This window comes from Epinephelus fuscoguttatus, linkage group LG13, assembly GCF_011397635.1.
Source record: "Epinephelus fuscoguttatus linkage group LG13, E.fuscoguttatus.final_Chr_v1".
In the NCBI taxonomy this organism is placed as follows: Eukaryota; Metazoa; Chordata; class Actinopteri; order Perciformes; family Serranidae; genus Epinephelus; species Epinephelus fuscoguttatus.
Window position 1 is genome coordinate 12972490 of NC_064764.1, and position 25719 is coordinate 12998208.

A 25719-nucleotide genomic window follows, 5' to 3' on the forward strand; every position below is an offset into this window, starting at 1 on the left:
AACTAGTGTCTTAACATAGACAGGCTCAGACCCAGAGAGAAAGCGGTGGATGAATTAGATGAACATGGCAGCAAACGATGAAATGAAGATTATATACAAATAAAAATGCTGGACACATCAGATTTATTATTTAATAAAGAACATTTTTTTCAAGTTGTATTTAATTTTATGATAAATATACTGTGGACTTTTTATTGTAGCATTATCATACTGTGAGGTCTTGTTAGATTCCTATAAAATACTGTTGTACAATGTATTATACTGTATACTGCATCACACTATATTTGTACAATCTTTTGTTAGAAGGCTTATCTGTACAGAAAAAAATACTACATAAACAATCAGTTGGAATAACTTTCGGTTTCCCCTTGGGTCTGTCACTGATTGAACTGAAAGAGCATTGGTCTGGGTTATGAAGTGTTCCCTCCCTCCCTCCTCCACCTAGGAAAAGCTAACAGGCCTAACCCCTGTCCTGCCACACCTATCATACACAGGCTACGAACACATTCCCCCTCTCACACTGCTTTCATCTGGGCGTGAAATGGATTCCTACTGTCTGCCAGAATGCACCACCTATCTCTGGATGTGATTCTCTTTCACCCTCCTTCTCTTTTCCTGTCTTTCTTTTTCTGTACCACACGTGTGCCCTTTTTTTTCCATAGAAAAATGCCTCGCCCGCACTGCAAAGTCCACAAAACACATTCCCAGGCGGTTAAGATCGAGATAGATTAGAAATCCCATCGGAGCTAATATTTTATATGACAACTTCAATTAGATCTAAATCAGAAACACATGAGGGCCCTAACCTTTTAAAAACAAACCACAGTCATCCCTGGAATCCCCAGGAGAAAGGCATGTTCATGAAATTCCTTCATAACTGGCACACACACACACACACACACACACACACATACTGAAAGTGTGAGAGAGGTTGTTGTATAAAATATTGATACCTCCCGTTGCCACATGATTTTACATGTCCAGGAGCAGAATGTCTGTTTTTGAAGAGGAAGGAACCGAAGTTATGCAAAATGATGGTCTTGTCACAGCAAGTAATGAAAGTAAACCCTGTTCCAGAGAGTTCACTGAGAATGGCTGCAATCTGTCAACAAAAGCTACATAATTTGGTGTGATTCAGATATATCCTGCTTTTTCTCTCTCATAGGGCTGGGCCAGTGTCAGCTCACAGTGACCCTATTGTAATTGGACACACATTATTTGGATCATAAAAAACACTTGGAATCAACCATCTGAACAGTTACTGGAAGAATGAGATGTAACATCCGCAGCAAGGCGATGATAAGGAGTTAAACCAGAAGGTTCCAATGAACCAGGTACCAGCTGGTTCTCAGTAAGTGTCTAACTTATGTCACTTGAATTGCCAGAGGAATCTGAATTGTTTAACTCTGGCAGCATCTCCTCCCGCAGTGCCATATTTACACATGCAGAGAGTGGAGGAGAAAACACTTAACTGTGTGGTGTCTGTGCTCAGCCCTCAAGTTTGGCAAGGTTTTGTCCGATTGCTTTTATAAATGCAATTCTTGTAACTTTATTTCAGAGGATTATTTCATTGCTTTAAAGGCAGAACTATAAAGAAATAGTCAAATTCAAAACATAAAACTGGAAACACTTTTACATTCTTAGAGCACATAGCAAATTTACAAGATAAATTCTAGCTCTAGCTATAAAAGTGCTTTAGCTTTCTTCACATCTGATAGCTTTGACAGTTAGTGGTGAGTTATACCCAGCAGCAGCAGCAGCAGCAGCAGCAGCGGCAGTGGAATGTAACAGATTACATTTACTCAAGAATCGTACTTGAGTACAACTTTGAGATACTATAATAAGTACTTTACTGTATATGCTGTTTATTCTTCCATATTTATTTGACAGCTATAGTTAATGGTTAATTTGCATACTAAAAGTGCCCTGTGAAAGTTCTGACTACCAATAGCATTATGGAGCAATGCTTTTAAAGAAGAATTTCACTGCTGGAAAGATGGTCTTTTCACAAAACTGGGCTGTCTATGCAGTAGGAAGATGCAAATACTTTTAAAGTTGGTGCTACATGACCAGAGAAAACGGAGAAAAAGGGCTGTGGCATTTGCTTTTGTTCAAGAGGTATAACACCTACGACTACCAGAACACACTGCATTGCATCAGACCAGTCAACGCTCCCACTTATGCTCATTCATTTTGACACAGAAAGCAATATGGAGGCTGGCTGGTAACAAACATTCTCAAATCGCAGTTAAACAGTAAGCTAAAATATGTTCCTGAAAACATTTGAGGCAAGAAAAAAGAAACACAGTAAGAGAAACTTGGTTCATATTTAAATAGCATTGCTTAGTTTTTGATCTGTGTTTTTCTAGATTCCTTTTTTAAACTACAGGAAACAGTACGGTGCCCACTTTGTTTAGAGACAATTCTTTGAGTTAATGAACATCTATGTACCATGCTGGATTTGCAGGGAGATGGTTAGAGTTGACATACAAAACCAGAATACGGGTTTCCAAGGTAGTTCTAGACTCCTGTCTATGTTCAGGCAATCAAGCATGGTTAAGGTTAGGAAAAGATTGTGATTTTGGTTAATTAAAAAAAAGTAATGCTAAGAAAATTATGCTGTGGTCACTATGAGTGGATAGTGTATTGAAAAATTGCCTGTTTTGGTGGATAACAACTTGAATACGTTGTCAGTGGACTTTTTGCTGATACATTCATTACAATTTTACGACTTCCCCATTATGTTAATTAGAAAATGTGATTCACCCTGCATTTCATTTCCCTCTAAAACACTGTTTTTAATTAGCTGTATAAAAATGTATCCTCCAGACAGGGCTGGCCAATGGTTTTTTGCTATTCCAAGCAAGCAAGCTTGGCAGTAATGCGCCAAGAAATGCTGCGGTGTGCCAGTAAAGGCAGGGAATAAGAAAACCACAAGCTAGCAAATATAGATGTAAACCAGGTCACAAATGTTAAAAAAAATGGCTTTTTAAAATATTTCTTAACATTTATATTCTACAAGTTTGTTTGATTTCAAGAATAAACCGAGTGGCAACTCCTTGGAATAAAAAGTGAAGCTAACATTGAAATGCTAAAAACTGCAATTCCTTTAATGGCCACTTGAGGCTGACTCCAAAAGCAAGTGATTTCCCACAGACACCCATGTTAAAATGCCCAACTTCACAGCAGAAATATAAATGTTTACAGCCTGGTACAAAAACGGCTTTGGTCTCTATGGCTAATTTTCCCATTAATGACAACTGTACAGGGGGGTGAGTTTTTATGTAACTCACCTGTTTTAATTTTATCAAGGCTTAAAGTTATGCATAATTAAGGGCAGGGATGCGTTAAGTGACAGACTGTCAGCGAGGCCTTAGTCTCGCCACCAGACAATCAGAGATCTCCGCCTTCTGATAGTCTGGGGACACTCCTTTCTAAAGTGTGTTTAACACACCGAAGAAAACGGCCGGCAACAAAGCAACACCTCTTGCATTTTTGAAAAGGACACGCCCTCCCGGAAATGTGCGCTCCCCCTTTTCTCATCCGCAAGGAAACGAATGCACAGAGAGCTTGAAAATGGACGCCAAAAGATTTAACTCCATTTTATCAAACATGTGCTCAGTCCACAAGATTGTGGAAATGAAGTACTTACAGCGACTTTGTTTAAAACTTTTAACGCAATTGGACTATGTTTACGAGCACAAGAGTTCAGCGAGCCACCGAAGGACCGCCCTGCGAATTTACTATTGGTTCTGCAACATAGGGAGTTTTTTTTAAACTCTGAAATTGTATCCGCCCATCTAAACACAAAATCAGGGAGAAAGACATCAGTCTTTAGTTAAGCAAACCGTCTAAAGACTGACTTGTGAGTCTAGTGAGGCCTCACTACAGTCTATGAGTCAGATCCAGCCCTCACTCCTTAACAGCTCGACCATCTCATACAAATATGGTCACTTCTACCTCCAAAAAGAAACAAGATGGCAATGGCCAAAATGCTGAACTTAAGGCTTTAAAGTGAAACTAGTAAACTAATGATTGATATCATGATAGCTACGTCCATTATTTTATACAGTCTATAGGATACACACAATGTGTTTGGGGGAAAGTAACAATGGTAACACTAACTGTTAACAGACACTTTGTTAACAAAAACCCACAGGGCACCTTTAAAGTTTACATTCAGAGCCTGTTATCAGTTAATAAAATATGATGAATTGTGACAGTTTTTACTACCCAACAGCATATAAAAAAAAGTAGTGAAATACGCTCCCTGTCAGTGAATTAAACTGCTTTTTTGTGTCCTAATAATAAATTCTTTGTGGAGATAAATGTCTGTGTGTGCTTTGGTCTCTTTCAACAGTCCAGATACATGAAGGAGAGTTCCACCATTGTTAAGCTTAAACAATACCAGTCTTGACGCTGAGAACCAATTTAACATCTTCTGTCAAGTTCTAAATCGCTTGAGTGTCAGCATTAACTTTCCCAGTAAATTTCCCAGTAAAGTTAACCATTTGGGCTGTGTTATTTTTAATGCAATAGCAGCAATAATTAAGGCAAGACAAGGACAGAATAGACATGTTCTCCAAATGCGTCACATTTGTGAGTCATGATAACATCACTGCTAAACATCTGATTATTAGATTAGATTTGGCCAAAGTGTGGTGTGATGTTATTCCCGCACACACTGTGCATGATTATGGTTTATGATGATGAAACGGGTTGATTTAGCTCCAGAAATGTTGTTGTTTGGTTGTTTACGTTTGAACATATTTTGGTTGACGAAATGAAAATTGGCTACATTTTTACTCACTCTTCCACTTCCCTCTCATAACACACGCAGGGACACACACAGGGACACACACAGCCAGTGACTATTCAGTGTGATTCATCAGCATTACCGGCAGAACAGTAACTTTATTATAACAGATCTTATCTGCTCTGCCCTGCTCACCATTCGAAAGCTCTGGGTCTTTTTACTCTTTCTTCTTGGTCCAACTCGTGTCCAGAGGGCTTGTGGTGTTGCAACGAGATAGAAGGGGAACCAGCCAGATGGGTAACACACACAAATACAGACATGACACACACACACACACACACAGATTGTCTTAGAGATATAGGGTGCAGATGACTTTCGGACCAGCCACACACAAACACAGAGCGCTCAGCACAGACACATAGCTTTTTGAACAGAAGCACGTTGAGGTACTGACCTTCTTAAATTCCAATTTCACAATCTATGCTCATCACAAAAATGCAAACTTTGAATTTGAACTGATTTCACACACGCTGCATATCACAGCAAAAGCTATAACATCACTGAATAAAAAGTCATTGTTGAACAAATGATAGAAACTCTATTTCCAGCTTTTGTGATTCCATCATGGTGCTCTGTGCTCAATTAACAACTTTCTAACTGTGATAACATGTTTAATGCAGTTTCCCTGCTGTCACTATAACATACCTACTAATGGCCTGCCCCCCCTCCCTTTAAATGTAGGTAAAACTACGCTCAGCTGTGACCTTTAAGGCAAGTCAGTTTGTTTGTATATAGCACCATCTTGTGGCAATTGTTAAAAGCTGTACATAGACGCTGCTTACATGACCAGCAGGAAGATGACAAAAGAGTTAGTAATGGCTGGCTATTAAGTAAATTATGATTCACACTTTGAGGGAAAGACACGTGACTACACATTAAAAAAATATATGAGCCTTTGTGTCGATACAATGTTATAAAGCGCTTTTCAAAACAGAGATACAAAGTGCTTTACATTTCCGTAATTATAACTGACAAGACATGAAAACAACTTTTAGAAGAAGTGATAAAAAACACTTTGGAATGTGAAAACTGAGGAAATAAATGGCAGTTTAAATGAATTTAAAACTCAAAGTAAACTCAGGAAAGGCTCTCTGATAAAAGTATGTTTTAAAAGAGGATTTGAAAGAGATCACTGACTCGGCCGACCTGATTTCCTCGGGCAGACTGTTCCAGAGCCTCGGGGCCCTGACAGCAAACTCTCTGCTCCCTGTAGTTTTCAGTTGGGTCTCTTGAACATACAAAAGTCTTTGCCCGAGGACTTCAAAGTACGTCCTGGCGTGTATGGTACTAGGAGGTCGGAGATATAGCTGGGACAGAGACCATGAAGAGCCTTAAAAGTAATCAGTAAAATCTTAAAATCTATGCTAAAGCATACTGGGAGCCAGTGTGAAGAGGCTAAAACTGGAGTGATGTGATCGGGACTCTTGTCAGCTGAATTCTGTACATCCTGGAGTCGATTAATAGATTTTTGATTCGGCAAGAACGGAGACTGTATCGGTCATCCAGGCGTGAAGAGATGAAGGTATGTGGAATTATGTCTGAGTCTTTAAAAATTTAAACGGGTTGTGTCATTAGAATAAACTTTAAATATCAGGTCAGCCAAGCTGTCCTATCAGATATGCAATTTCCTTTTACCCAGTAAGCCCAGTAAGAAAAAAAATGTGTGCAGACCTACTGCTTCCTGCTCTTGAATGGCTTTGTTCATGCACTCCTATACTTACCATGGTGTAAACTGTCAACTATTAAAATATTGCAACAATACATCCTCATCCAAAAAAAATATATATATCGTTATCAAAATAATTGTACACAAAGAAATAGGCCTACTCCTACCTGCCCGGCTCTGTGTATGTGTGCACTGGCTTTGGTGTGTTTTTAGTTAAGGACGGGACTATTTGGAGAGCAGCTTCATGTGGGGATAAAAGATCATGTCTGTGGGCCTTGCTGATGAGACCTTTTGTAAAGGGTTGTAAGTTGTAATTACTTGCTTCATCAATGTCTGTCATCAGTTTAATAACTTACTCATACTTAATAGATCAGTTTTAATGTATTATTAAGAATAACATTTCGTTTGTTATATTGTGAAAAATCCTCCAGCAGCAGATCATTTCTCTTGAGTTCATAAGGAAGACCCTCTGATGGATATTTTGTCTTTTGGAAAAACTGCAGAGAATCTTGAAAAAAAAAAAAAAACATTCATTGGCAACTTATTGACACATATAACAGCAGACTGGCGTTTGAAACTGAAACCCACAAGTATGTATTAATGGATAACAACATTAATAACTGAAAAATAGAAAGATAAACCTTAACCATGATGTTCTTAATGGCTTCTTGTACCATAACTAGAAACTATTATGATTTATTACCCATGAACAACAACAAAAAATAGACATTTTATCAGCTTTTTACAGTATTTTACAACTTTTATTTCAATAAATAAATGCATTCCATATTTCCTCTACAGAATCATATCCATGACATCCAACTGATTTTTTTTTTCATGAATGACATGACATTAATGAACTTTTTAGAGCGTAAGGTCATTTCAATTATGACACTACCGTCCTTATACGATTTTGCACGATTTCCTTCAGTTCCTCTTCACACTTCCCCAATACTTGAGGCTGGCACGGTTCGGCCAATCAGAGAGCACATGTGCGGTGTGTGTATATAACATGCAGCCAGCCTGCAGTACAGGGTTTGACCACAGGGTGGCCACACGTGTGAACACATGTAATCTTACACAACCTCTTACCAAACATTGAAAAGAGGGTTCCATAACACACTGCAGCTCCTCCTCGGGATACTCCTGTCTCTCTGAAGGTAAGTCGCTTATAATCTTACAGACAGAGTTAAGTTTCTTAGCGCAGGGATGTTGCTTAAGTTTCATTTACACTTAGGAGTAAAACCATGTAAGTACAAATCCGCTACATCCATTTTTTAAAATGACAGCTGTCTTGTGTAACTTGCAATCTGTTAGTCTTTTATCTTTCTGGTGACTTTACAAACTGAAGCACTGTGTGTATAAAAGTGAAAACGCATTAACAGTGACTTGTCTCGTCTTCAGGCTGTTCTGAGACAGGAAGAGGCTGTTACATCACAGACAACAATGAAGTCCATCGCTTGTTTCTCATCGTCTGTCAGAGCAGCGTGTCAGCACACCTCAGCTTGTGTCCCTGTAAACCGAGGTCTCTGCAGTCCGGTGAGAAGATGCTCTCATGTGGATTTTGCCAACAAAACTGTAGTGGCACAGCAGCCACGTGTAACCGGTGTGCGTACTTTCCATAACACGCACGTAAACGCAACAGCAGTGCAGCAGGTGAGTGCAACCCCTCTGCCCACCCCGGTGCCCATACCAGGGAGAGGAGAGGATGAACTGACTGTGTTCCAGTTTGGCAGATATATGCCAACAAAGACGGGTGCAAGACCAGCCCCTCACCTGTCTCCATACAGCCCATACACCAAGCCACAGAGCAATGCAGCTGCACTAGTCAACATCCGGTCTCTGACTGAAGGAGAGGTGATCCCTGAGCTGTGCTCCAAGCTGGCAGGCTTCCCCAGCAATGACAGGGCAGAGGGACTCGCCACTTTACTTGGAGCATGTGTTGAATTTGGCCTGGCAGCCCACAACCCTCTAGTCATCAGACTGATAAATGAGTGCCTGGAGCTCCTCTCCAGCGGGGACATCGAGGTGTCACAGCTCTGCCACCTGGGTGAGGTGGCATATGCCCTGGAAGGCCGCCAGTCGGCCATTGTGACAGAGGTTCTGGACTCTATAGGTGGTGCCGTAGAAGAGGATGTCTCTCACAGGGAGGCTGCCAGAGTCTACTCCCTGCTGGCTCTGTGTCACGACCCTGCCAGCCAGAGGCAGAAACTCATGCTGTCCACTTTGCACAGACACACACAGAGGCAGGTCCACCGGCTGAAAGCAAGCCAAGTCAGCGACATACTGCAGTCCCTGTTGAAGTTACAGCAGGAACAGGTGGGTAGAGCAGCCACCTCTCAGCTCTTGAATGAGATTTCACTTCGAAATTTTTGAACATCTTACATTTAAATATTTTTTCAAAGCTCTGTGCCATTATGTATGTGTTTGTGTCTCTTGAAGTGTCACCCTGTAATCGGTGTTTTCAAACTGACAAGGTCACAATATTAATACAAATATTGTCCCACAGGCCATTTCCCTGGTGCTGAGGCTGAGTCACAGAGCATCACGGGTTTTCAAAGCTTTCAGAGATGATGAAGTTATTAAGGTGCTCTCTGCGCTGATGACCCTGGGACAGCACGATGAAGAGCTCCTGACTGCTATGGAGAAACACCTACCAGGTGAGGTCTACTTTTTTCATCTTAGGGAAAAAAATAAATGTGCTATTCAGTGGCAGAAATGTGAGGTTGGCAACATTTAGAATTAATCCTGATGTTCTCTGCTGTGTCGGTGTCAGGGAGGCTGGGAACGTGTGATCCGGAGCTGATCAGCACCGTCATGGAGTACTGTCTGCAAATGAGGTGCCGCTCTGAGCCGATCTTCGAAGCTGTTGCTGAGAACTTTGTATGCCATGCTGAGAGGCACACCACCCTTCAGATTGCCAAACAGATAGTTGCCATGGGGAGACTCAACTATCTACCACAGGTGAGGCTGTTTATAATGTTGGAATACTGTTTCTATAATAGTGTGTAAAGCATATTTTATTATTGTAAGATAAGCATTTACAAACAGTCTGCTCTAATTAATGTCTCCGTCACTCCTCAGTGTTCCAGTGAGATGTTCAAAAAGCTTGAGAGCATTTTGTCAACGAGGTTTTCCCAGTTCCAGCCTCGCTCCCTGATAGAAGTGTTGCACGCCTGCATCCACCTGGAGCGCTTCCCACTCAACTACATGTCCAGAGTCTTCAGCCCATACTTCTTACAAAGGCTACAAGGTATAAACTGTAAATGGCTGCATACTCAAAAAAAAAAAAAAAACATTAAAGACAGCTGTCATTCTGGGCGATCAGTGACAGTTGCATTAGATTGTGCGGGTGTACCTAATAAAACGGACACTGAGGGTACACTCAGTTTTTATTATGCCACTCTTTTCACAGCATAGCATGCACAACATGTCAGTGTGTAAAAAAAGGCGTGTGTAATGTAAGCTGCTCTTGTCTGTCCAACAGCACAGGGGGAGCCATTGGACAAGAATGCACTGGGACAACTGACACAGCTCCATCTCTCCACCTCATTGGAGTGCACTCACTACTGGGTAAGCTTCATGCAGCTTAATACGTTTTGGAGATTTTGAATATTAAATAGGGCGTATAGTACTGTTATACTAGTGGTTTAATAGTTGAGAGTACGTAGTTGCACAAGTATGAAGTATTGATAACAATGATGAACTCTCCTTGATGTTTTCCTCATCAGGGTCCCAGACTGCCCTATTTCCTCCATGTGAAGAGGTTTTCGTCTGTGGACCAGGCCTTTGAGACACCTATGGAGAGTCTCCTTTACAGACAGGTCAAAGGGCCACTGACAGAGCTGCTGGGGGGGACGTTTTACTCCACCAGAACCTTTACCCCCAGTGGATACACAATAGGTAAGCAGTAACCATGTAAATGCACACAGATGTATGATCAAGATGGGAAAATATCAATTTAATTAATGCTGAACCAAAGGTTAAAGGGAAATGTTAGTATTTTTCAACCTGGACCCTTTTTTCCCCCATGTTTTTTGTGTCTAATGGTAACAACATTTTTGGAGATTGGTCCGGCATTGAATAAGAGCACCGCAGCCAGCAACACATACATCCACTTTAAGTGCTTGTTTTTGCCACTGACAGGTTCAGATCGCTATTATAGGTGTCTTACAAAGAAATTAAGTGTTTTCTGGAACCTTTCGCTTTTGTCTGCTCGTTATTGTGTCTCAAGGAGAAGTCTCGTTCTGAGTTCTCGTAAGTTGAGTTTTTGCAGGAAAACAATAAAAAAGAGACCAGATCAAGTGAAAGGTCAAGAAAACATTATTTAAACAACTATTTGCTCATTTAGTCAGTGAAAACCCAAACTGCTGTCCTCACAGACACAATGTATTTTGTTTCATTTTGCTATCCAGATGTGGAAATATACCTGGACGAGGAGGGATGTGTTCTGCCTCTCTCTCAGTGGGAACACACCTACAGAAGGTGAGACTCAGAGACAGGTGCAGTCAAATTGACGCACCAATTGTGTAGATTTTGCACTGAATGAAAGTGAACGAACTCTGGCCTATTTAGTGTTGCAAGTGAGCTGAATAACATCAAAGCCTTATCTTAACCGACAATTAAAACTTTTTCTTCATGTTTCGTATATGTGTAGAATTGCACTGTGTTTGGATGGCCAAAACCGTTTCTGTAGCAACACACAGCACCTGCTGGGGAAGGAAGCCACTAAAAGGAGACACCTCCGCAGGATGGGCTATGAAGTGGTGCAGGTATGCTTGAGACACTAGATCATTGCATTTTGGCACCAAAGTTTTGCTAACTTGCCACTGCTTCTTGGGGAACTTTACTAGTTATCCGATATGTTTCATCAATCTTGCATTTATATTTGTTAAAGCAGTCTCCACTATAAGAAACTTACATTAACATATTATCATCAAGGCATGATATCCAAGGAAAAATGTCTTTCTCTGCTTCTTCGCTCTTCCAGATCCCTTACTTTGAATTTGAGAAACTGATAACTGAGGAGGAAAAGGTCCAATATCTTCACAACAAGATCTTTCCCACCATCTTCAAGTTTAGTCATGGATTGTAAACACCTTCCAAGTTCAACGGAAGATTCCTCAGTGTCTTTAACTGGATGATCTTCCAGTTGCTGTACAGATCAACTGTCCTTCCAATGAAGTATATGAGCATTTAGCCGAGTGATGCAGACTAGGTATGTAAAGTATGAAGAAGATACAAAGCATGGCAGAAAATGAAAATAATTGTGTCTGTGATATTCAGATTCAGCACATACATGTCCTAATGGGAGGACACTAATCATCAGAAATAAGGCAGAATAAAACATTTCAAAGGCATTTACATCCCCAAATAACCAAGGCTTAATGTACCAGATGTCACTGTAAAACATAAGAGAGATCTGGCATTTGTGTTTGTTCCCATGTTCCCTTAAGTTTTTTTTTAATTTTATTAAACAGCCTGCCTTATTTTGAGCCTTAAAGTGAAAAAAAGTAATTGGATAGTTTTACAGGGATCACTGTTTAATACTAAGGTATCCGATATCAAAGCTCCCTGTTCAGATTGAATAGGGGTCAAGATGAAGATGAAAATACAGCTGCTGAAGAAGGGTACTACCAGGTGAAATACAACATCCCTGGCGATTTGCAACTATTTCTTATATTTGCACCGTAGGACTGAAATTCAGGACTATTTCAATCATAACGCTGAGTTTTTTCGAATTTCAGGAAGCTTAATTTTATAATGATACTGGCCATTTTTAGCCTGCTGTTAACTTATTGTTGTTATATGGACATGATAGTGACTATTTATGTGATGGATTAATGAATGGCAGAGTGTTGTGGCTTCCACCTTTGTCATAGCATTGCTACCTCTTTTTTCAGAGGAGGGGGGTCAAAATGAAATGTACATGAGGTGTAAAAATGTGTTACATTAAATATTCATTTATTTGATGTTTGCAGATATGCAATAAATTGCCTTTTATCCTTATTATCCTCTGGACTGGTGGTTGATTCTTCAAAGCAGGAAACACTGATTACTGAGGTATTGAACAGATTTGCATTTAACAGTCAATAACCGCTATGAAGACATTCCCCTTCTCTACAATTTGCCATATTGTTAATGGCTGCTGATCAGACATACAGCAACACATTCAAAAAAAAGGGACTTGAGGCATATGGTTACAAAATGAGAAATGACTGAATGACTGAGTGAAATCCAAATGTTCTGTAAATGTGTCTGTGCAATACGACGGGTAAATGAAGTCAGACAAAGACAGCTTTTAAATACTGCTGACCCTCTGTATTCTCAAGCATACAAGATTCTTGTCTCTCTAATCTTGTCAGTTTTACATGCGGTGTAATACTGCATTCAGATGTCATCTTTCAGTCTTGCAAAATGTCACACAAATGCGATAAGAAACAAAATGTAGGACACACTACATCTTGGCCAAATAATCTGTGTTACGTTTTAAATCACCGCCACAGTGTGAAGTTTCCATGTCTCTCACTGACATACCATTCAAGTTTTTGGATAAAGTGTAAAACCAAAGGATTCCAATAACTCAAAATCTCTGTTATTATTGGCCAAAACATTTGGTAACATCTTCATACAACTGAAACATATATCAAATGTTAGTGGGGGAGTTTATGACAAATGAGGCTGCAAAGACAAGGACAAAGAGACATGAGAAAAGCAGTTGGGACGGACAGAAAATGGACAGCTCTGTATGGGCTACAGGAGAGCTAAAGTTTATGTGTCAGGGCAAAATGAATGAGGAAAAGACAAAAGCTGATGGGCAATATGTTGGATTTAAATAGATACAGCAGAGTGAGTTGGACCTCTGGGGCGTTGAGTAGATGGTGAGACTTTCATCCCTGCTGGTTCCCTTCTGTTTCTCGAATGTTCTCCCTCCTCCTCAGCTGTGGCTCCGAACATCCTCCTGGTTCTATTAGAACACACACTATGTTAGCCATATCTTATTTCTGACTAATGCAACAAACAGAGGTGGAAGGTGTCACTACCAGAGCTATTGTACTGTAAATGTTTGTGTACACTGTGTGTTTGTCTTCACCTGGTGGAAACAGGTGGCAACATAATAGTGCAGGGGTGTGCTGTGAGGACAGGCTCTCCTCTGACAGCTTCCATCATCAGGTTCTGGAGGGTGTTCAGCAGAAAATCCTCACTTATGTCAGCAGGCATGTGTTCAGCGTGTGGCATGTTTTGTATTGGGGGCCCTTTTCTCGAACATCTTGTAATTCCCTCACTGTCCACTGGGTTGTGCTGTTCTGCTTGCCCAGCCAGCATCCCACTCAACAGACCCTCAGGATGGGGTGTAGGGTGAGGAAATGGAGATGAGGAGCATGGATGGGGACTAGTTTCTTGAAGCTGGTAGGTGATAGGCTTAAATGGAAGAGTAAATAGAGACTGGGTAAAGGCTGGATCATCTAGTATGGACCTGTGAGAAGAGAGGGAGAGAGACACATTAATACACACACAGATGATTGAATATAAGTCTTTACTCTGCGTATCTAGGTTTCTGTGTAACTGTTACCTGAGCAGAGAGGTGAGTACGTGCATTGTGATGTCTCTATCAGGGCCTTGTATCGTTGAAGGCAGCCCAGCAGGGAGGGATGTGCTTGATGAAGTGGTTTCCAGTTGCTGGGACCTGCCTGACTGGAGGCACCTAAGGAAGACAGCACAGATGCAAATGTTTCTACTCCTACAATAGAATACAGATCAGGCTCTACAGGATGCTTAACAGAAGTCACAACTCATTTACTAAATCCTGAATAAGGTCTTGTATGAACATTAGCATAAAGGACACTCTTTATAAAAAATGTGCATCAAAGTTCAGTCCATCAGAGTTGCTGTGAAGTGTGATCTGAGTAGGAATGCTTTACCGATAGTGTTGATCAGGGAAGTGTGTAAGGTACTCTAGAAGCCTGTGGGAGTGTGCTGTAACTCCCAGATGCAGCAGAGCAGGCTGAGGGGGCTCAGGATGCCTCCATGTTTTTGCTGTTTCCCGCTGTGCCCGCCGCTCAGCTTTTGTTAGCTTGGTACATATCATGCCCACTGTCTCACAACTACCACTGATAGGAGGAAGAGTCTGGAGGGGACAGAAATTGAGACATAAAGATGCAGTCACAATGAAGACATGCTTGATAAATGTCTCAAATGTTCACTTTTTTTTACTGCATGTCTATAAATGAATTTGATTACTATAGTATTTACACCTTGTATTTCCTGAATGGAGGCCCTTTTCTTACTGGAGCTGGTACAGGTTCCTGTAACAAAACAAAGGGTAAATAAAGGGAACGAAAACTGTCATATCACTGTCAAAAATACGACTCTGAACGTGAGGAAGGACCTTATCTATCAGAACTCCTGGGCTTTCTGTAAGATTTTTGTCCGTGATTGTGAATTCATCTCGCTGTCTCTGTTTCTCTTCCTCCCAACGCTGCAATGCATCACGATACAGAGCTAGTGCAGCTTCCTGGATAATCTAGGAAGAAGAGTAGAGAACATCTTGCATCATCCATAATTTGCAGAAAAGTTTAACTTTAAACGTCCGCCAAACCAGGACGTCAATGTCATTGAATATTGGACATTAATTCACCAGGCTCAAAAAAACAAGCAGAACCCTTATGCCACTTAATGCAGCTTTAAATCTACACCAGTGCTGCTGCAGTACCTGACAGACAACATCAAGCTGATAAACAGTAGGGTACTCAGTAGAGGTGAAGGTAAGGACACAAAGGGCACTCTCCCCTGGACACAGATGACCTCGCTCTGGTTGGATCTGCACCACCTGACAACACAAAACACACAGACAGATATGGGAGAATCACTGATATACAACCTGCATATCTTTGTGTTGTCTATAAAAGACATGCCGATGCAAAAAGGGTAGATCTGTGTGTGTCTTCCTCAAAATGCTGAAATCTACTTACTGTCATGCAACATTATTCACAGGCTACATGAGCACCTTTCTGTACAATCGATGAAAAACTAGCTTTTTAAGCTAATTCGAGTGCATTTACATGTGTGTTTTTTTGTACACAATGTTTATTAATGTGCATTGTCCCTTTCAAATAAACTAAACTAAACTAAACTGTACCTGCTGATTGCTCTGCTGCAGCAGGTCCCATGTATAGTGGATAGTGTCTGTGTGGGACACATTGGTCAGGAAGAGGATTCGTGAAGATTGTGAGCACACAGGGATGTCGCCAAGAGAGACACTGTCCTCAGACAGAGATACTACCTACACACACACACACACATACACATTGAGATGCATGTATACAGCCTCAGATGGTCACTGACACAAAAACAAGAGGACTTAAAAAGAGTAGGCTGCTGGCATTCTGCAGAATGAATTTAAGTTAAATTAGGAATTGAAAAGATTTTGAAAACCCCTTACCTGTCCTGGAAACAGCAGCCTCTGGACAAAGGGTGCAGTTGCCTCAGTATCACATGTAAATGAGTTTTTGGAGCCACGTGAAGGAGAATTAAACCCACATCCCTCAAACCTCACCAGCGTGGAGTCCCCACCTTGGACATGGATAGGAATCTCCATCTGATGATGCACAAAAACAGACTCAAAATCACAGGTTGTACATTTAGGTACTTACCTAACAGCAGTAATGCTTTGGTGTATGTCATTATTCTGAATAAATGGATGAATAAAAAGTAATTAAATTGTTTCTTTGTATATCCATCTAAGTATACCAACTTCTGCTGGTGACAGTGAAGAGAAAACAGGCTGCCTACAATATAAGCTGCCCAAACCAGTTGCATAAAAGTTTTAAGGGGACAGTGGTGAGAAGGCAGGGGAGAATGGCTCGATCATTACTTGGTACTTCTTAGCTTCCAATGGAGAGAAGATCCATTCCAACGTGGCCGTCATCCCAGGTAGGACCTCTCCCTCTGGATTGAGGCAGCACAGCACTGGATGGTTAAAGTTGTGCGCCTGTAGCTGTGACAGCACAGCTGTGTCCACCTCATAATGGACTGGCACTGCACCACCATTGTGTAACTCATACATCTGCAGGACAAACAAAGATATACAGGTGCAAAGTCACACGGGTTTTCTATCCTTTTCGGGAATCTCAGGTTGTAATGTAACAATGCAGTCCAACACTGGACGATGGATTTCCAAACACAGTTATCACAGAAGCCGAATTCATCGCTTTGTCTTTGTATGAACAAATCAAACAAAAGATTTTTTATTTTGATTCCACTGCTGCAAGTGAAATCACAAGGAAAATTAATGATAGCTGTTTCACTTAATATGGTTTCATATACAAAATATTATACTATCAATCAGAGTGCAATACATTTCAGCTCACTGCTCACTGTGAATGTGCCGCACCTAAAAGGCTTTATGTGACAGGAATTACACACCTGCCTTGGAGGAGTATAGTCCCCAATGGTAACCGAAGTGAAGACATGTCGCTTGGAGGCAAAGTGGAGATACGGCCTGTCTCTCTCCACCGTTACCCCCTGAAAGTTCAGCTGCACACAGAACCACAAGACATGCATGTGGAGTTCAAATAAAATATCCAACAAATATAAAGTTCACCATACTTGGTGATACATGTTAGGTAAGTGGATTTCTCCAGCTTTCCAGAAAAAAAGGAAAATATAGGAATAGTACTACTGATATAAAACTGTGGAATTTTAAATTTGATTCTACAAGTATAGTTGAGTGAAATTTGTGTGTTGTTAGACTTGAATGAATTTGAGCCTCATGCAAGTTTGTATAGATTTTTGCCTCACCCAGATCTCTCTGCCATAAGAAAGTTTGAACACAACAGGAAGCCGATCTGTTCCAGCGAAGTCATGGCTGAGATAGACGACATTTAGATTATTGTAGGATCATGTTATTAGTGCTATCTGACTTCTGTGATGTCTCATTTCAACCATCTCTGACCTGTAGGTGAAGTGTACTGCCCTCTGCTGGCCAGAGAGCAAAGTTCCAGAACGGGGAGTAATGCTGAACAGATGGTTGTCTTGAACCTGTTGATGTGATCGAGAAATGTTTGCATCTCTAAATTTTCAAAATTATGTGAAATGTTACAATCTTGGTGCATTTCAATCCCATAGTTATATTTAAAATTTCGTCATGTTTTTGGATAAAGAGGGGACATGTCAAACCTTCATCTGGTGCAGTTCGGTGCTGCTAAACTCTCCGGTCTCAGCCCAGTACTCCAACTCTATTTGTTGGTCCTCTGGAAACAAAAATGCCCTATATTAAAAAGAAGAGAGGCCAAAAGTCAGTTAATCAAAGATTTCAAAGAGTGGTAGGAAAAGGTCTATTCAAATTGACCCTATCAAGCTCTACTCCACAGTCCACAGTCAAATGGAGTCAGTTGGAAAAATGGTAAAATGATTAGCTGTATACGACAGTCTGGTCTGGTATACTGTACTGTACTGTGCTGTATACACAAATTGAGCAATTTATGACAAATATAAATAGAATGCAAATGCAGTTATCTTTGACTTGGATTTTCTGTATTTCCAGCAGTCTGGTTGTTACTCACCAGTCTACAGGGATGGATCCAGGGTTGTGAAACATAAACACAAATGTTGAGGGCTCTGAATTCAGGGGAGCAGCACTGAAGTTGAAGTCCAACATGGCTTTGGTGAAAACAGAAGGACAACTGCTCACACTAGCGGGAGGAAAAAAAGACAGTCATGCACACTCCACATCTTGACAATGTAGATGCAGGATATCTCTTAAAACAGTATTATGTAACTATTATTCACAAAAAAATATGTGCTGTGATCTTTAATTGTGTTTTCAGAGTTAATGTTTAATCGAGCATTAACATATTCTGCCACTAACCTGTGCCTGGTAGGCGTTCTGTAGGTGAGTTCCACAGGGGAGGGGCTGGACAGCATGTGCTCATTGAGGCTGTCCAGTGAGAAGAGTTTCCACAGGTGCACTTTGCTGAGTCTGCCCACATTGCCACCACTGCACACATCGATAACCTGGAGGGTGGGAAACACGCCCTGAGCTCGCACTTCACACACTGCCTGGGGAGGAGAGGATACAAACCCTGGGAAGAGAGACGGATATAGGAAGGGAGAGGTCAGTAGGTGTTAAGGATAAAGAAAAATGGCAGAATATATATTTAGTTTTGTAGTGTCTGTGTTTCCATCTACCGCTGGTATTCAGCATCTGATAGCTGATGGTCCACAGGTACTGGGCTCGTCTGTGTGGTCTGACAGTGGCTCGGAGCAGCATTGTGGAGTGTGAGGCAATGGTTCCCCTCTTACAGTCCAGCTGTAGGGCTAGAGAATGAAAGAGGACACAAGTAGTCTACAACACTGGTTCAGCTATATCTATATCTATTATAATCAGTAGTGGATTTTGTCTCCACTTTGGTGTCTGTCATCATATGGTCATAGTTTTACTTAAGTCAGACAGGTGAGGTCACAGCACTGGTGCTGACTTAGCATTGGCATTGTTTAAGTTACTTTTCATACAAACCAATATGGAACCATTAGTTTGGTTGAATGGTTACCCTAAAAGACGGGAAATATTTTATTTACAGCACATTAAATGGTTGGTTGGTCTCAGTAATGCTATGGTGCAATTGTGTGATGGGCTGGGAAGACAAACAGATTGTGCAGCAATGACTTACTGACAGGTGCACATGTTTGAATTAAATACTATGATGTAAACACAGTACGTAAAAGACAGCATGAACTTTACAAAAGGAGAGTACCATTTGGCTCAGTCTCGGGGTCGTAAGTAAGCTCCTTATCCAGAAGTATCTGCCGTACAGAGATACCAAAGGAAACAGAACAGGGGCTGTTGTTTACAAGAGGAATTTGAATCGACTGACAGCTTCCAACCAGAGTCTCCCCAACATCCAGAACTGCTGTCTCTACCTGGGAAGGGAACAAAAATGCACGCACTGCTTAGGTTTCAGAGTAATTCACACTCCAGAATGTGAATGCAACAGCCATTCAAATTTGTTGAAAATTCACATACAGTTCTAGTGCATGTCCACATAAACATACACACACATAAAAATCAAACAAACACCATGACATTCCCACCTCTATAAAGCCTTTAGAACCCATCCCCACCACTTTAAAGGTAAGCTGTGACTTGTTACATCCTGGAGTCTGGACCGGCCAGAAGGTCAGAGTGGGTTTAAGTGTGTATATTTTTTCTGCCAGTGGGGTAAAGGACCATATCTGGACCTGTAACATCAATAAGTTGAAAACAGTTTAAAGAAAATGTAAATGAATTTGGTTGCTAATGTTGTTTTGATCAGATGCACAGTCTCTGCTTGCATAAATGTATGTATGATTCATTCAGTCTCTCACTGAGCTCTCATTGGGATGTAGTTCACCAGCATCTGGTTCAACAGAGATAAGCTCCCGGTCTGGCTCTGGAATGCTCCATTGGAATCTATCAAAAAAAGGACAATTACAGAAAGCCAGCTGTAGACAAGATTAATGATGATGGGATAACTCCTGACTATAAACAATACACTGAAAAATGTCACAACAACCATTATGCCAACCAACCGCAGAGGTAGACAGCTGAGGTTCCTGATGTGGTGAGAGCGCTGCGTAAGTGAACCCACCGCTGTTGGCTGGAAATATAAACTGCCGTCTCCTTCCAGAGACACACACAGCTTTTCCACCACACTGACAACTGTCAGTTCCTAAAGGACACAGAGACAGATGCACAGATAAAATAACCTGCAAGCAAAGTGTAGGGAGGGGGATCCCTGCTTTTGTCCTCTCTGTTCTGTGTAGTGTATATAGTACCTTTGTGTGTTTAGCTGCGTTGAGCTGAAGGTGTAAAGTGAACCCTTGTTTGGGACTGTCTTCTGTGGGAGTTGTTCTGAGGGTGAGGATTTGGTGATTCCCCGGCTGGATCAAACCGCAGCTTGGCACTACAGACAAGCATTCTGCCAAGGCAGGGTTTGAGCTGTGGTCCAGACAGAAAGTGAGAGGCAGGTCCCCGTGATTGTGGAGGAGAACTGTCCGACGAGAAAGCACACTAAGGGCTGGAAACACCTTAAAAGAAAAAAAAGATCAGTTACCATAGTATCATCTCTTTGTGTATAGCAGTGATACAACATCTTTTATAATTGTTTCAAATGATAGTTTTAGCTTGACAAAGCCTTCATCATTTCTCTAAGGGTAAATGATGATTCAACTTAAATGGCACCTTAATTTTTTGCTGTTTATTGAGAGAATGGAAGAACTATAAATACAGGAAAGACTAGAGGAGGAGGATGAATACAGACAGAGAGAAAACTCTCTCTCCTGCTTGTGTCTCACCACTCGAGGGGGCTTCAGGGAGCAGCATGGGATGAAATGCTCTTTGCCTGGCTGAAAGGAGTGGCCGATGACTCTGACAGTCACACACCAGGGTGGACACAGCAGTCGCTCCTCTCTGTGACAATTGTCCTGCAGCAGCCAAGGATGTAAGAGAAAAGAGTGGCAGCGGAATGAGAGACAGAGCCAGAAACATGAGAGTATGCTTCCACGGAAATTTGAGTGGGCACAATCACTTAGTGTGACAAAATTTTCCTGTAGATTACGAAACAATATTACCTTGTAGTATGCAAAGCACTCAAGTTGCGCTCCGTGCAGAGTATTGAGCTGCTTGGGGTCATAGGTCACTCTGAATGAGGTGGACTTCAGTGGAGCTAGGTCACATGATGAGGGAGAGACAGAGAATGGAGAGTCTTGGGCAGCAGTCCACACCAGGCTTGAGTGGAATCGCATGCAACGGAAACCAGATTGAGCATGAAAAACTAAAAACAAATATGCAATTCAAGTTTTGTTTCAAAAAATATATATGTGTGTGGATAGTGCCATGGTGAGAAGCCATAATCCAGGGCAAGCAGGAGTACCTGAGTTTTCCCCTGGTGTGGTTAGTGATGGAGACAGGTTGAGAGGAAACGGATGTGGTAGACAAATAGGAGGATGTTTTGTGATTGAACAGTAGCTCACTGGGCACCACAGATACATGTGGGGATGACAAAGAACTGGAAGAGAGCGGATCCATGACCCCCAAGCAGGATTGGTAATATTCCCCCAGGGGATCTCTGGATACAACACAAGCACTGTCTGGTCTCTGATGTGGCTGCTAAAAAATGACACAGAGAAAGAGTCAGAGGCAACACTAAATTGTGCTCTTTACTTGTGACACCTGGTGTTCATATGTTATTTAATGGTTTCTTTGAGGAGACAAATCTTTCATCCCCCTTTAGTACTTTACCTCCTCCAGGGGGCAGAGCACTCCCTGCTGGTCAAAGTGTATGTTATGATCTTCCTGCATGGTAATGCTAGTGTCTGGTGAGTCCTGACTGTGGTACCAGTAGAGCTTGTAAAGAACCAAGTGCTCAGGTTTCAGTATGGCTGGTTGCTGGATCTCCGAGTGACAGGTACCAATCAGGTCAAGGAACACGGGGTCCTGCAAGAGAGAGTAGGTGCGTTGATACATAAGCAGAATCAACAGTCTTGATGATGTTTGTGTGTGTGCTCGGAGTGTGTATCCATCTTGATACTGACTCGTACCTTGTGTAGTATGAAACATGCCACTCTTCTGTGATGCGCAATAGGTTGTGTGGGCCTAAAGACTGCCTTCAGTGTGGTATCACTATTTGGGCGTACAGTGCCACTTGCTGGCTGGATGGAGAACACACTGTGCCCACCACAGTCAAGATCCCATTGGTAGATAGCCTCAATAGGCGAGGAATTAACCAGTTTCACTGTCTGTACGACTGTTCCTCCCTCCTCTACACAGCCAAAGTAGATCACAGAAGAGGACAAGGAAACTTTGGGACCTAGTAACAAAAAGAAATACTTTAATTGCTTAAAAAAGTTAAGGAATATACTAGTGGGGTATGCACTTGTCTGTCTTTCTAAGATTGTAAAACAATGTTCTTTTTAGATGGTGTATGTGTATGCCTTTCTGTATGTTACCCACCTACACAGTTTCCACTGAGTTTGAGCAGAGTCTCATTGAGTGCCCCTCTACATTTTACAGATAAGTACTCAACAGAGACACTATCCACTACAGCAGGACTATAGGTGACTGTAGCCCGAAGGGAACCACCGGGCACCACTTCGCCCCTAGTCACATCACAGCTGAACTCTGACCCCAACAAAGGCACCACACTGGACAGTTGCGAAAGAGAGAAAGATGCAGTTACCTATAACAGAGGAGTATGAAGAGCGGTGAGAGAGAAAATCATTGAGAGTGCACATTTGCGTTTGTGTATCTTTGTGCACTGCTCACAGGGGAGGGGTTGAAGATGTCAAAGTGTTTCTGCAAACTTTGGCTGACAGCCACAGAGTCGAAGTGTAGTACTGGACAACGCTTTTCTCTTTCATCCATGGTATCTGGATTTCTCAGCTGAAGACAGGGGTACTTAGCTAAAAAGTAAAGCACAGGCAAGTTACGAGAAGAGAGTGTTGGTTCTTCTGAGAATAACTTAATAGCCAGTTGTCATATGGTTCAATCCATAATGACAGAGGCATATTATCAGCACATCAAGAATATAAATTGCAATTAAAATCAAAACAAATATGGACGCACATCTCTTACTCAAATTTGCATAGTTAACCAAAGAGTGGAGTTCTGCTGGGAAATGTGACCACAAAATATGCCCCAAATAATATTTGTTTAGGCGCTGATCATACAGTTCATAGCACTGATTTATGTGTCTGCCTATGTTTTCAAAGCTGATAAGTTTAATTGGTAACCTTAAATCCATCTGACATGTACTGGATCCAAAATCTCTAAAATAATTAAGCTCATCTTGTCCTGGCTTAGCTGCTAGTTACAATACCTAGTCCCTGCAGCAGCACACTGCAGCAGCAGCTCTGTGCCTCGTCCCCTTCTTCCCCGAACCTGCAGTTGACCTGTTGCTGGTACACCAGCGCCTTTTGTGGTCGGAAGACTACAGTTATGTGACACTCCTGGCCAGGCTTCAACAGGCCTTGCTCAGGGCTTAGCTGGAATGGTGCTGTGCACTTCCACTGGAAGCATGTCTGGAGTTTACTGTGGGAGGAAGCACAGGCAGAAAAATAGGGAAGACACACAAAAAGATAAGAGGGACTGATTAACAAGTGTGAAGTGGAGTGAAGGAGGAAAGAGTAAAGAGTCTGACATAATTTGTCCATTTCTTTGCTGCAAAGCACAAACACACAACTAAGAATGTAAACACACTAAAAATACATTCATACAAAGCATTCTGTTTCCTTTCGTCCCTGATTATTCATCCCTCCAACAATACTGCATTAGTCGAAAACACACTCATATGTACCTGACATTTTTGAGCAGAAAAGTAGTATGGGAGGAGTTCTCCACAGCACAGAGTGGCAGCAGCACAGAGTCAGGCACCTCCAGAGCATGGCAGGGAATGGTGGCACGGAGGTGAACCTGGAAGCTGCCATCTTTACCTTGAAACTCAATACTATCTTCATACTCACACTGATCCAAGTAGTCAGGCAGACACCCAGACACAGACAGAAATATATGAAACAGGAAATGTTGATCATGTTACATCTCTTTAACTGTTATCTGAATAACTGTTTTGCATCTTCTTAAAACCATATATGCTTCGTGTAGTGCCATAAGTAATTTTGTTCACACAACTTTTTTTCTGCTAAACAAAGACTAGCCTATTACTCATAAATGAATAATAATAGTCTCTAATTTTCTCAGTTACTTTTTATCTCTCACCACTCTAAAATTATTATTTAAACCTATCTGTCCATTTATAATGGTGAGATTGCACATTTATTTGTCTTAAATGTAAATAAGCCCATATTTGAAACCCCTAAAGCAAAAATTCTTTCAAAGTACTTATGAAATCTATTGATAGATGCAATTTTGTATAAGTTCTAATGTGTTACCCTCTGGAGTGGTCTAAAGCTGACTGGAATGGAGTAAGAAGTCCCAGGGCTGATGACAATCACCTGGGGAACCAAGGTGCTGAAAAACTTAGACACTGGAGGCCTGTTAAGGGATAAACAATAGGATGTGATTATCAATTTTATATTGCTTTGGTTGGAAGTAAACAATAAACACTAACTGGTAAAAATACTTGAGCTTCTAAGTGCGTTTATAAGACCTGACGTGTAGCTTTTGCAGCTTGTTGTGAATATTTTTTAACACTACTGTCTTAGTGAACTCTCGTTGCAGGTCCCAGTCCTCCCAGACCAGCTCTGGCTTCAATTCCAACCCTAAGAAGCAGCTTCTTTGGCTGGATGCTTGTCGCTGGTACTTTCCATCCTGCTGCCTCTGGTGAATCCCTGGGTCCTGCCAGTCGAGGCCAGGCGGAGGATGCAAGTTTTGGAAACAGACAAAGATAAATTACCTTTCAAGAAACTGAAGGAGGTCAGAAAACCAGAAAAGCCCACAATCTCTACAAGCACTGAGTATTGTAATTCAAATTTAGAAGTTTTGCGTTAACATTACATTAACTTAGCAGCTCACCTAGTTGTTTTTTTCCATAGGTAAATAGGCAAAGAAAATGGACAAGGACAGCTTTAAAATATAATACAGATTTAGGGATAGACTGCTGTTGCTCATGGACAATTCTGCCTATTTGGAGAGGGGTGTATACTGATCAGATTGGACACACAGGTTCAGTGAAACTCAGTGTCTGTTAAAAAGGGAAAGCGGTTTCAATTCAAACTTTAGTTACTTTTATATCCTTCCCAGTGGTGAGGGACTTCCATGATGCTCCTGAAGCCAAGGGATCAGGACCCCGAGCCTCAGCTAACATGGCTGGAAAAGGCAGACGTATTTTATATTAAAACAATAAAATAAAGAAAAGTGTCTCGTGGCTGCCTTATGTTTTCCCTGGTTTTCTCCTGGTTTGGAGATTTTGCAACTTAGCACAGGTGACACATTTATTACAGTCTCACTCTAAGACGTATCTGACCTAAACAAAGCTAACGTTGAGAGTGTTTTGGAGTTAACGTAAAATAAGACCATAGTTAGCTATTTGCTAACACAAGGAGTACAAAGCTAACAGCTAAATAGAATAAAATTCTTGCTCAATTAAACATGGCTGGCCCAAAAGACAAACCTTACCTTCATTCAAACGTGAAACAATAAATGCTGCAAACTGCTTCTATTCAGTCACTTTTAGTTGTGAAAACACCGCGAACATCAGTCACTACTACTAAGTTTACTAGCAACGGCGTTACCACGGCAACA

General features: G+C 41.4%; 2 protein-coding genes across 5 annotated transcripts; one reads left to right on the forward strand and one right to left on the reverse strand.

Annotated features, from left to right (window-relative positions):
* Positions 1 to 5001: 5001 nt before the first annotated feature.
* Positions 5002 to 12419, forward strand: LOC125900016 (FAST kinase domain-containing protein 3, mitochondrial-like). 2 transcript variants are annotated; one of them, XM_049594756.1, is made up of 10 exons: positions 5002 to 5053; positions 7887 to 8801; positions 8992 to 9142; positions 9259 to 9446; positions 9567 to 9735; positions 9970 to 10055; positions 10214 to 10385; positions 10898 to 10967; positions 11140 to 11254; positions 11473 to 12419. In XM_049594756.1, the coding sequence occupies exons 2-10, from the start codon at positions 7929 to 7931 to the stop codon at positions 11575 to 11577; spliced, it is 1929 nt and encodes a 642-aa protein (XP_049450713.1). In that variant the 5' UTR covers positions 5002 to 5053; positions 7887 to 7928; the 3' UTR covers positions 11578 to 12419. The 2 variants fall into 2 exon arrangements, with proteins under 2 accessions (XP_049450713.1, XP_049450712.1); XM_049594755.1 differs by lacking the exon at positions 5002 to 5053 and adding an exon at positions 7524 to 7642 and having other exon boundaries at positions 11473 to 12418.
* A 16-nt stretch (positions 12420 to 12435) lies between these two features.
* On the reverse strand, positions 12436 to 25712 carry cfap65 (cilia and flagella associated protein 65). 3 transcript variants are annotated; one of them, XM_049594752.1, is made up of 35 exons: positions 25594 to 25712; positions 25202 to 25284; positions 24626 to 24813; positions 24408 to 24510; positions 23816 to 23982; positions 23339 to 23550; positions 22786 to 22922; positions 22474 to 22699; positions 22062 to 22330; positions 21763 to 21957; positions 21395 to 21630; positions 21093 to 21249; positions 20817 to 20945; positions 20298 to 20549; positions 20052 to 20191; positions 19848 to 19932; positions 19575 to 19721; positions 19238 to 19403; positions 18672 to 18800; positions 18352 to 18565; positions 18047 to 18175; positions 17661 to 17751; positions 17437 to 17522; positions 17283 to 17349; positions 16908 to 17018; positions 16357 to 16548; positions 15925 to 16080; positions 15622 to 15765; positions 15196 to 15312; positions 14872 to 15006; positions 14738 to 14788; positions 14405 to 14610; positions 14056 to 14187; positions 13576 to 13959; positions 12436 to 13449 (listed from the first exon to the last, which is right to left on the reverse strand). In XM_049594752.1, exons 2-35 carry the CDS (start codon positions 25280 to 25282, stop codon positions 13314 to 13316), a joined length of 5370 nt encoding a protein of 1789 aa, XP_049450709.1. In that variant the 5' UTR covers positions 25283 to 25284; positions 25594 to 25712; the 3' UTR covers positions 12436 to 13313. The 3 variants fall into 3 exon arrangements, with proteins under 3 accessions (XP_049450709.1, XP_049450710.1, XP_049450711.1); XM_049594754.1 differs by lacking the exons at positions 12436 to 13449; positions 13576 to 13959; positions 14056 to 14187 and having other exon boundaries at positions 14519 to 14593; XM_049594753.1 differs by lacking the exons at positions 23816 to 23982; positions 24408 to 24510; positions 24626 to 24813; positions 25202 to 25284; positions 25594 to 25712 and having other exon boundaries at positions 12440 to 13449; positions 22474 to 22664; positions 23339 to 23477.
* Positions 25713 to 25719: the final 7 nt, after the last annotated feature.